The 12,439-nt window shown below is 37.9% G+C and overlaps 1 protein-coding gene across 3 annotated transcripts; it reads right to left on the bottom strand.

Annotated features, from left to right (window-relative positions):
* Positions 1-157: 157 nt before the first annotated feature.
* On the bottom strand, positions 158-11,909 carry LOC128704000 (ras-related protein Rap-1b). 3 transcript variants are annotated; one of them, XM_070099203.1, is made up of 7 exons: positions 11,841-11,909; positions 8,931-9,085; positions 7,530-7,553; positions 6,572-6,859; positions 6,058-6,198; positions 5,140-5,363; positions 158-4,863 (listed from the first exon to the last, which is right to left on the bottom strand). In XM_070099203.1, exons 2-7 carry the CDS (start codon positions 9,021-9,023, stop codon positions 4,722-4,724), a joined length of 912 nt encoding a protein of 303 aa, XP_069955304.1. In that variant the 5' UTR covers positions 9,024-9,085; positions 11,841-11,909; the 3' UTR covers positions 158-4,721. The 3 variants fall into 3 exon arrangements, with proteins under 3 accessions (XP_069955304.1, XP_069955303.1, XP_069955305.1); XM_070099202.1 differs by having other exon boundaries at positions 8,931-9,082; XM_070099204.1 differs by lacking the exon at positions 7,530-7,553 and having other exon boundaries at positions 8,931-9,082.
* Between the last annotated feature and the right edge of the window lie 530 nt (positions 11,910-12,439).

Here is a 12,439-nt window from a genome sequence, read left to right as displayed (position 1 = left end):
TCCCAACAAGGTTTTCTCTCCATTTATAATATATATATATATATATATATATATATATATATATATATATATATATATATATATATATATATATATATATATATATATATATATATATATATATATATATCAGTATATACACCAGTAAAAATCACAATGTATGTTAATAGTTTTTTATTGAATTTAAAACATTCGCTTTTAATGTTTGTTGAGAAAAGATTTTGCATGAGAAGCCTCGTTTGCATGAAATGAAAATGTCGGCCGGAATGTGCATGACATTACGTCTCCTTTGATCCTATGAATGTCTAGTAGTAATGCTAGTGTTTGAAAATATCATACAAGCCTCTGCAGCAGCCAATCTGGTTGTATTTATTCCCAAGGCTGGGTTCTGATAGGCTGTTACAGTGTTCGGGAATATCATAAAAGTCTTCTCAATCAGCCAATCAGGTTGTAGTTATTCCCAAAACTGGATTCTGATTGGCTGTTACAGTTTTCGGGACTCATACAAGTCTCTGCTGCACCAGCCAATCAGATTGCATTTATTCTCAAAGCTTATTTTGATAGGTTGTTAATATTCAGGACTATCATACAAACCTCTGCATCAGCCAATCAAACTATTTTTTTCCCAAAGTTGAATTCTGATAGGCTGTTACAGTGTTCGGGAATATCATATAAGCCTCCTCAATCAGCCAATCAGGTTGTATTTATTCCTATAGCTGGAGTCTGATAGGCTGTTAGAGGAGGCGTGTGAAGGCATGTTTGTTACTCTCAACACGTGACTATTGCTTCAGAATTTTTTGGAAATCGATAGCGTTTAAAGGCGGATGGAATGAAAAAGACATTATAGGAGGAAAACTATAAAGATCTGTGATATATTTCTCATAGGAAACCTGCCGAAGTTCAAAGCTGAAGCCGAAAATGAAGAAAGTAGTCTAGTGGTAGACCTAACCAGCTTACACTGTGGATACCAACACTGCAGTGGTACTCCATCCAGCTTACACTGTAAGGGGATAACGCTTACATTGGTATTCCCATCCAGCTTAGTGTTGGGATACCAACACTGCATTGGTACCCCCGGTCAGCTTACACAGTGTGTGTGGGGATACCAACACTGCATTGGTACCCCGTCCATCTTACAGTGTGTGGGTATACCAACACTGCATTGGTACCCCATCCAGCTTACACAGTGTGTAGGGATACTAACACTGCATTGGTACCCCATCCAGTTTACACAGTGTGTAGGGATACTAACACTGCATTGGTACCCCATCCAGCTTACACAGTGTGCAGGGATACTAACACTGCATTGGTACCCCATCCAGTTTACACAGTGTGTAGGGATACTAACACTGCATTGGTACCCCATCCAGCTTACACAGTGTGTAGGGATACTAACACTGCATTGGTACCCCATCCAGTTTACACAGTGTGAGGATACCAACATTGCATTCGTAGCGGTATTCAGTTTACATAGTGTGTTTAGGGATATCAGCGCATCATTGGTAGCCCCATTAAGCTTATATAGTGTGCTTGGGGATACCAACGCATCATTGGTAGCCCCATCATCTGGTTTACAAACGTGAATACAATAACGAAGGACACTGCAGTAGGCCTACTGGCCCATGCAAAGCAGGTCCAACCTATATTTAAAGCTACCCAAAGACCTTGCGTCAACGGCGCTACCTGGAGTTCGTTTCACTCATCTACAACTCTATTGCCAACCCAGTGCTTCCCTAATTCCTTTCCAAATCTAGATTTGTCCTACTCGAATCCATTGCTACGAGTCCTGCCTTGGTTAAATACTTTCAAAAATGTTTTTCATTTGTACACTTCAATCATATATCGCCTCCATGTCTTTCCAGAGGAAGAGAGGCCATTGCCTTCAGCCTATCTCCATGTCTTTCCAGAGGAAGAGAGGCCATTGCCTTCAGCCTATCTCCATGTCTTTCCAGAAGAGGAGAGGCCATTGCCTTCAGCCTATCTCCATGTCTTTCCAGAAGAGGAGAGGCCATTGCCTTCAGCCTATTTTCATGTCTTTCCAGAGGAGGAGAGGCCATTGCCTTCAGCCTATTTTCATGTCTTTCCAGAGGAGGAGAGGCCATTGCCTTCAGCCTATTTTCATGTCTTTCCAGAGGAGGAGAGGCCATTGCCTTTAGCCTATTTTCATGTCTTTCCAGAGGAGGAGAGGCCATTGCCTTCAGCCTATTTTCATGTCTTTCCAGAGGAGGAGAGGCCATTGCCTTCAGCCTATAGGAAAGATTTCCGACATGGAATCAACTTCGTCATCATTTTTACAGCGCATTTATACTCATCCTATTTATAGCGCATTTATACCCATTTTGTAATACAGAGATCAGAACTGAGCAGCATAATCTAAATGAAATCTTACCTAAATGCTTAGGTTTTTTGCATGGGCTTTTGAAAACACTTCTTGCTAAGGGAAATATTTAGAATTAGAGACGGGGAATATTTAGAAATGGAGATGGAGAATATTTAGAATTAGAGAGCATAATTATTATATTAAATACTAAGCGCTAAGCCTGCATGAGAGAGGATGACTGGTCATAGAATTAGAGACGAAGATGGGTCATACAATTAGAATTAGAGATGAAGCCTGGTTCAACAAACTCAAGCCTAGTTCAACCCTGACTCTGTTTCACAATTTCCAGACAGTTATAACTAAAGCTTTCAGCTCAAGCTGTCAGGTAGTCCCCAAAAGCTTAGATTACCATCTGTTTACATTCCGTTTGAAGTTTGAAGAATCTGAAAAAAATATTCAAATGTATATTGGATATTTTTCCGTTGAATTTTCCCACTTGTACGTCACAATGCTTTTTATTTTTTTGAAAAAAAAAAAATGGTCACGTGAAAAATACCATTATGAATTCAGCAGTTGTGCCCAAAATAAATTTTGAGAGTATTTTAAACTGGATGATGGGTGGTAGCCTAGTTGAAATATTGAGAGATTTATTCATGAAATCTTTGGCAGATCATAATTTATTTACGCAAATCCACCTAAGTCATTCCTCTTGTTTTTTTCTTACACGCGTAAGTCACTCTCCTGTTGTTTACACACGTAAGTCACTCTCCTGTTGTTTACACACGTAAGTCACTCTCCTGTTGTTTACACGCGTAAGTCACTCTCCTGTTGTTTACACACGTAAGTCACTCTCCTGTTGTTTACACGCGTAAGTCACTCTCCTGTTGTTTACACACGTAAGTCACTCTCCTGTTGTTTACACACGTAAGTCACTCTCCTGTTGTTTACACACTTAAGTCACTCTCCTGTTGTTTACACACAAGTCACTCTCCTGTTGTTTACACACAAGTCACTCTCCTGTTGTTTACACACAAGTCACTCTCCTGTTGTTTACACACAAGTCACTCTCCTGTTATTTACAGGTTTCAGTAATTTTGCTGCCCACATTTTCCATTAAGAAATATATTGCTGTATATTTCCCAGAAGCGTCGAATAAATGTCATTACAAACTTTCTTTTTCATATACGTCTATCGTCAAATTACACTTTAAGTGTCGCTATAAATCCCCGCTATTAACCAATAACTCCCTCAAATAACGTCTGGTGCCAGAGGAAAGCCATTACTTTCTCTGTCTTTTTCCCCGACTCCAGCAACAGATATATCATTCCTCCTGTCAGGGCTGAGGAAGGACATTCCAGTGCTGGAACACTAATGGTTATCATAACCATAGTTTTTGAATGGGTGGAAGGGGAAGCCAGAGGAAGGCTTCGGTCTGATGACTAAAAGCTTCAAGTGAGGGTCATCATCATGACTATAACCGTGATAATGTTGGTAGAATTACCAACAATATGTTATGTAAAAGGACACCAGTGTTTTTTACCTAACACGACTAAGACTTGCGTCAGGAAACACTTGTCCCGTTTCCTGACAAACCTAATATAACTCTCGTGCTTTATTTCCTATTTTTCTTAGCACTTGCTAGAAACGAAATGTTTCAGTCATTTATATCTAGATTTCATGTCTATCTTTTGGTTCGCTTGCTATTTATTGGTAACATTTCTTTGATGTATATAAACCAGGAGTCACTCAATGTTCGTTATGTTTTGCTTATTACGTTACCATTAGCAAGATTCCTGGGTACGTGGTAAGTTTCTCAGGCTGGTACACGTTTGGTATGAGGGGTCCTGGTACATGATTAGTATCGGGGTCTTCATAGCACTGATCCCGGGCAACGCCATGACGTTATCATGGTAGGAACCTTCCACCAAAAGTGGTAGGTACCTTCCACCGAAGGTGGTAGGTTCCTGCCACAGAAGGTGGTAGGATCCTTCCACCCCCGGTTGTCCCAGTCACCATAGATTAGGTCATATCTTAGGCTTAATCTATGTTAAAGAGTCCTTCAACACACAGTGAACCTTCAGATCCACAACACGAAGATTGAGTCTTGAAGTCACTCCACTGCTTTAAGAAAATCTTTTCTGTCGACATTTTCATTTTATTGTCAAGGGTACAAAACATGGCTGACAATAGCAATTTATCCTCCATCTTGAATATATCTGTAGATAATTGACCTTTTCTACAAATTATACTAGCTTTTTTATCTTCCTGTAAGTCCCGAAGTTAGGCAGCTTTCGCTTGATAGAGAAGGTGTAGCATTCATGGTCGGGTATAAGAAATATGCAGGAGTTGCGTTCATGGTCGGGTAGAAGAAATACTGCAGCAGTAACATTTATGGTCGGGTTTAAGAAATACTGCATGAGTTGCGTTTGCCACTGCTCTTCTGTTTAATATGTCTGAGATGTGAGAGCTGTGCCGGGGTGATCTGCAGACCCACATTGGGCATCGACTGCCGCCTCCTCTTGACTGCAGGACTCAGCGCGTATCTGAAATACAAGGAAACTTGAGCCAGGAGTTCGATTTTGACGCCCAAGCGACTATATTATTGTGCATCCCATATCCAACCTGTGGACGGTAATGCAAGAATATATCCATTTGTGGATAGTAGCGTAAAAAAGCACATGGATACACAAAAGGTCTAGGAACTAGAACAAAAATAAAAGGGCCAACATGAGTACATTGCACATGTATCTGCAAATTGTCTCATAAGTTGCAAGGCAATGTAGGATATTTGCTATCTTATTTTGGCCAAGGCTACTCACCTAATTTTGGCCTGGTTCAAGAGCTCCTTGAAGATGTGAAGGACATTGAGGTTATCCTTCGCGCTAGACTCCAGGAAACCGTTCTCCCACTTCACCAAGACCGTGGTCTCCGCGGTCTCCAGAGGCACCACTCGCTGGTCTTCGAGGTCCGCCTTGTTGCCCACCACCACGATGGGCACTGCCTCCTTCTTGGTCTGTAGAATGAACTCTCGTAGATGTCGTACCTGTGGGCCAGACGTAGGTGTGGGTGCAGACTAGAAAGTTACCTTTGAGTAAGACACAGGTTCAACACCCAGTTATCGTGCATTATTTAGTCACAATATGTTACTCAGTGTGTATACACTGACAGTTTCTCAGTGTATATACACTACACTGACAGGTGTATGCCTCTCATTGTATATTCACTGAGAAGTGTATGTCTCTCAGTGGATATTCACTGACACGTGTTTCTCAGTGTATATACACTAAGAGGTGTATGACTGTGTATATATACACTGACAGTCTAGTTTAATCTCTATTTTAGGGATTTATGCATTCTTTGACTGGTGGTATTGGAGTGACTTTTCAGCAAGGTTTTAATTTCAAACTAGATATGTCTCAGTCACTGCGGTATCCGAGAAAGGTATCCACACCTCCAACAACCCAGCCCTCTCTACTTCACTGCTCGCAAAAGGAATAGTACAGAGTGTGACATTAGTTTCTAATGCTGCTAAGTATCAGCGTTCAAGATGGAAGACAACCACACAGAAAATGTCTATTTTTCAATCAATACGTCAGCTAGGCACTCACAGATCCAAACTTTGAACCTTCCACTAAAACCACACCAAGAAGAGGCTTTCTCTAGTTATCACACAGAGACCATCACTGGGATAACATGACATGGGTGTTGAGGGAGGGAGGGGACACGCTGAAACGTACTTCCTCGAAGGATGCAGCATCAGTGATGGAGTAGACTAGGATGAAGGCGTCAGCAGTGTTGACTGACAGTTCCCTCATGGCTGGGAACTCATACGATCCTGACGTGTCCAGAATGTCCAGCGTCAGGGAAATGCCGGATACCTGCAGCAGACACAGGAGAGGGGAACAAGACATGGGAATTAGGACACGCAGAGGGGATAATAAGATACCACTTGTGCTACAGGGAAACCTCGCTCAAAATTAAAAGAAAAGACACATATAGGTTCTTTCAACTATGTAATATTTTGATTTCGTATTGGAAATATATGTATATATATATATATATATATATATATATATATATATATATATATATATATATATATATATATATATATATATATATATATATATATATTAAAATATTTTGACAATTTTGCAACATCTCTCTGTCTCTGACAAATTCGCAACATCTCTCTGTCTATGTGTCTCTATCTTTGACAAATCTGCAACATTCTCTTTCTCTGTCTCTCACCTCGTACTCTCCATGATGCATCTCCTCCACCGTCCTGGTGTACTTGGAAGTGAAGGTGTCGTACAGGAACTGGTTAATAATGGCTGTCTTGCCCACTTTAGCAGCACCCATGATCACCACCTTGTACCTTCGCTGTTGATCATCTTGCTGTTCCTCTCTTTCACACGCTGTACCCACACTCTGGTTCCCACCTGCTGCTGCTCCTGCTGCAGCTACTCCTGCTGCAGCTGCTCCTCTTCTTCCTGCAGAGCTGCCTCTTGCCGAGTCCTCTGTGCTTACAGGTGAGGCCTTCAAGTGGTGGAACGAGGGAAGCAAGATGGTGTCTTTACGTAAACAACACGTTTGAAACACGTACACAACATGTATATACTTTCAGATTTTTGTTTTCAGTCAGGTTGACTTTCTGAACTGCACATCAGTGAGAATAACTTTTGAAAGTGTCTCAGTCTTTCAAATTCAGTGAAAAATCAGTGAGTTTTAAGATATTGTGATGATGTTAAACTGTAAACATCTTAATAACACTTATCATAATTTCTAGAAATAAAGATGTGTCTGTAAGATAATCTTATAAATATGTGGTTGTAAGATAATCTTATAAAGATGTGTCTGTAAGATAATCTTATAAAGATGTGGTTGTAAGATAATCTTATAAAGATGTGTCTGTAAGATAATCTTATAAAGATGTGGCTGTAAGATAATCTTATAAAGATGTGGCTCTAAGATAATCTTATAAAGATGTGGCTCTAAGATAATCTTATAAAGATGTGGCTCTAAGATAATCTTATAAAGATGTGGCTCTAAGATAATCTTATAAAGATGTGGCTGTAAGATAATCTTATAAAGATGTGGCTGTAAGATAATCTTATAAAGAAAGCTGTCTGTTAGTAAAATAATTCTTTGAAGATTATCTTACAGAAGAGAGAAAGAAATAGTTCAATTCTTGGTAGAGATATCTTACCCGTTCCTCCTCATATAGTGCTGGCTACACAGGGTTAGGTTAGGTTAGGTTAGGTTAGGTTAGGTTAGGTTAGGTTAGGTTAGGTTAGGGTTAGTGTTAGGATATAGTCAGTTGGGTCGTTTGAAGATAAGGTTGAGGTTGGATATGGGAGGAGAGTGGTGAGGTTAAGATTGGGGTTAGAGAGAAGCGAATGAAAGCAGCTAGTGAGTACATGTCTTTATACAAATTTATATATATATATATATATATATATATATATATATATATATATATATATATATATATATATATATATATATATATATATATATATATATATATATATACTAGCTATAATAGAGAAATAATTCAATTGGACTTGACTGACACTAATACACTAGATAATAGCTAAGTAATTACACTAGAACTAGCTAGGTAATTACACTAAAACTAGCTAGTTAATTACACTAGAAGTAGCTAAGTAATTACACTAGAACAAGCTAGATAATTACACTAAAACTAGCTAGTTAATAACACTAGAACTAGCTAGTTAAATATTACAAAACCAACATAGTGGTATATCATAAACACTAATATACACATACATAAATATCTAGTTAGTAATTAGTTATTAACCACACGTAATTATGTAACAGGTCATTAGCAAGCACACATTAATTATCTAACAGATCATTAAGGTAATTAAAGATCACAGATAATTAACAAGCACACTCAGGTGATTAAGACTCCCATAAGGGTCATTAACAATCACTCCTAATTAATAAAATGGTGGTAATTAACTGTGTAATAGGTAATTAGGGATATTATTAATTGGTTTGTGAGTTTGATTAATTCTTAGCATAAACAGAAAATTTGGATAGATGATTACACAGGACAGTTAATTACACGAGATAGATATTACACAAGATAATACAATCTTGTGTAACTACACACACACACACACACACACACACACACACACACACACACACACACACACACACACACACACACGTCAACAGATATATAAACATGGACAGACTGATATAAAGACACAGGTGAACTCACATATAGGCATACAGACACGCACAGAGAGAACGTACATAAACACACACAGAGACCTACCTTCCTGTGTGTGTAACATGGATGACAACAACCATCCAGGGAGGAACTACCTTCCTGCGTACACATGTACGTAATACAAGCAAGGAGCTCTCTCATAAGAACATAAGACAGGAGGAACACTGCAGCAGGCCTACTGGCCCATACTAGCTAAATCCTTCTCAAACCCAAACCCAATAACAAAATATTCGCCCAATCCACTGTCAATGTTACCCAATAAATAAATTCACATAGAAAACCCACTCATACCCTACACCCAAATATTATTCTCCTGAGAGATATCAGTCCGTCAGCACCTACCTGTAGGGAGAATCTCCTGCCGAAGTGTCGAGCCTTCATCATCTCTGAGACAGTGGAGGGATGGGGAGAGAAGCAGCCTCCACACAGTTCCATCCAGGGAGGAGGATAGTATTATCTAGCCGCCCTTCCTATCCTCACATACACACACACACCTGCTGGTAGACGGCACGGTGTTAGTGTTTGTGTGTGTGTGTGTGTGTGTGTGTGTGTGTGTACTCACCTATTTGTACTCACCTATTTGTGGTTGCAGGGGTCGAGTCCTAGCTCCTGGCCCCGCCTCTTCACCGGTTGCTACTAGACCCTCTCTCTCCCCGCTCCATGAGCTTTATCAAACCTCGTCTTAAAACTGTGTATGGTTCCTGCCTCCACTACGTCATTTTCTAGGCTATTCTACTGCCTTACAACTCTATGACTGAAGAAATACTTCCTACTATCTCTCTGACTCATTTGTGTCTTCAACTTCCAATTGTGGCCTCTTGTTTCTGTGTCCCCTCCCTGGAACATCCTGTGTGTGTGTGTGTGTGTGTGTGTGTGTGTGTGTGTGTGTACTCACCTAGTTGTACTCACCTAGCTGAGGTTGCGGGGGTCGAGTCCAAGCTCCTGGCCCCGCCTCTTCACTGGTCGCTACTAAGTTACTCTCCCTGAACCGTCAGCTTTATCGTACCTCTGCTTAAAGCTATGTATGGATCCTGCCTCCACTACATCGCTTCCCAAACTATTCCACTTACTAACTACTCTGTGGCTGAAGAAATACTTCCTAACATCCCTGTGATTCATCTGTGTGTGTGTGTGTGTACTTTGTGGTTGCAAAGGTTGAGTCACAGTTCCTGTCCCGCTTCTTTGCTGGTCGTTACTAAGTCCACTCCCTGATCCATGAGCTGTATCGTGTACTCACCTAGTTATGGTTGCAAGGGTCGAGTTACCGCTCCTGTGTGTGTTGTATAACTCGCAGAAAAATTATAAAGTTTCAAGGAATTTCTTCCTGAAATTATGACTAAAATATCAAAATATTTAAGAAAAAACATTAAAACACTAAAAACAGATTAAAACACACATTAAAACACCTAAAAACATAAAAACAGACCAAAACATTAAAACACCAATAAAACAGAGAAATAGATTAAAAAATACATTAAAACACCAATAAAACAGAGAAATAGATTAAAACACATTAAAACACCAATAAAACAGAGAAATAGATTAAAACATACATTAAAACACCAATAAAACAGAGAAATAGATTAAAACATACATTAAAACACCAATAAAACAAAGAAATAGATTAAAACATACATTAAAACACCAATAAAACAGATAAATAGATTAAAACATACATTAAAACGCCAATAAAACAGAGAAATAGATTAAAACATACATTAAAACGCCAATAAAACAGAGAAACAGATTAACACATTAAAACACCAATAAAACACAAACGCAAGAAATAAAACATAAACAACAAAACTTATAGACAAAATCTAAAGTCGTCTATTTTATGGAACAGAAATTTTGTACAAAATAATGAATATAAGAAAAAAAATCGCCGGTCCTAAAAAGTTATATTGTTAATTAACAAAGAAATTTTTTTAAAAATATCGAAAGGTGTATTTCTCGGTGTATATACACTGTGTGTATACTGTATGTACACAAAGTGTGTGTGTATATATATCAGTGTATATACACTGTGTATATCTCAGTATATGTGCACTGTGTGTATATCTCAATATCAATATCTCAATATTAATGTATGTACACTGTGTGTATATATCAGTGTATATACACTGTGTATATCTCAGTATATGTGCACTGTGTGTATATCTCAATATCAATATCTCAATATTAATGTATGTACACTGTGTGTATATATCAGTGTATATACACTGTGTATATCTCAGTATATGTGCACTGTGTGTATATCTCAATATCAATATCTCAATATTAATGTATGTACACTGTGTGTATATATCAGTGTATATACACTGTGTATATCTCAGTATATGTGCACTGTGTGTATATCTCAATATCAATATCTCAATATTAATGTATGTACACTGTGTGTATATATCAGTGTGTTAGGTAAGACACATATGCAACAGTTAGGTATCTTTATTATGAAACGTTTCGCCTACACAGTAGGCTTCTTCAGTCGAGTACAGAAAAGTTGATAGAAGCAGAAGATACTTGAAGACGATGTAATCAGTCCATCACCCTTAAAGTTTTGAGGTGGTCAGTCCCTCAGTCTGGAGAAGAGCATTGTTCCGTTGTCTGAAACAATATGGAGTATCTTCTGCTTCTATCAACTTTTCTGTACTTGACTGAAGAAGCCTACTGTGTAGGCGAAACGTTTCATAATAAAGATACCTAACTGTTGCATATGTGTCTTACCTAACAACCTGTCGGTATTTTATACCATTTTAATGTTCATATATCAGTGTATATACACTGTGTGTGTATATATCAGTGTGTATGTGTGTGTATATATCAGTGTATGTATAGTGTGTATATTTCAGTGTATATACACTGTGTATATATCAGTGTATGTACTCTGTGTGTGTATATATATCAGTGTATGTACATTAAGTACGTGTGTGTATGTATCAGTGTATGTACACAAAGTGTGTGTGTATATATATCAGTGTATATACACTGTGTGTGTATATATCAGTGTATATACACTGTATATATATCAGTGTATGTACTCTGTGTGTGTATATATATTAGTGTATGTACATTAAGTACGTGTGTGTATGTATCAGTGTATGTACACAAAGTGTGTATATATATATCAGTGTATATACACTGTGTATATCTCAGTATATGTGCGTTGTGTGTATATCTCAATATATATACACTGAGTGGTGCACACCAATGTATATACACAGTGGTGTATATTACTATAAACAGTCTTACTTATGTCTGGCAGGAATGCTCAGCCATCCTCCACACACTGAAGATATCGTACCGCACCGCCACCACACTGTGGAGAAAAATATCTTCGATATTACCTGTGTTAAGCACCTGGATATTACTGTATTTAATATCTGGATATTACTGTATTTAATATCTGGATATTACTGTATTTAATATCTGGATATTACTGTATTTAATATCTGGATATTACTGTATTTAATATCTGGATATTACTGTATTTAATATCTGGATATTACTGTATTTAATATCTGGATATTACTGTATTTAATATCTGGATATTACTGTATTTAACATCTGAGTATTACTGTATTTAATATCTGAGTATTACTGTATTTAACATCTGGATATTACTGTATTTAACATCTGAGTATTACTGTATTTAACATCTGAGTATTACTGTATTTAACATCTGAGTATTACTGTATTTAACATCTGAGTATTACTGTATTTAACATCTGAGTATTACTGTATTTAACATCTGAGTATTACTGTATTTAACATCTGAGTATTACTGTATTTAACATCTGAGTATTACTGTATTTAACATCTGAGTATTACTGTATTTAACATCTGAGTAT

Source organism: Cherax quadricarinatus, chromosome 66 (assembly GCF_038502225.1).
Source record: "Cherax quadricarinatus isolate ZL_2023a chromosome 66, ASM3850222v1, whole genome shotgun sequence".
Classification (NCBI taxonomy): Eukaryota; Metazoa; Arthropoda; class Malacostraca; order Decapoda; family Parastacidae; genus Cherax; species Cherax quadricarinatus.
The sequence above is the reverse complement of the archived record's forward strand: the minus strand, read 5'-3'. Positions and strand labels throughout refer to the sequence as shown.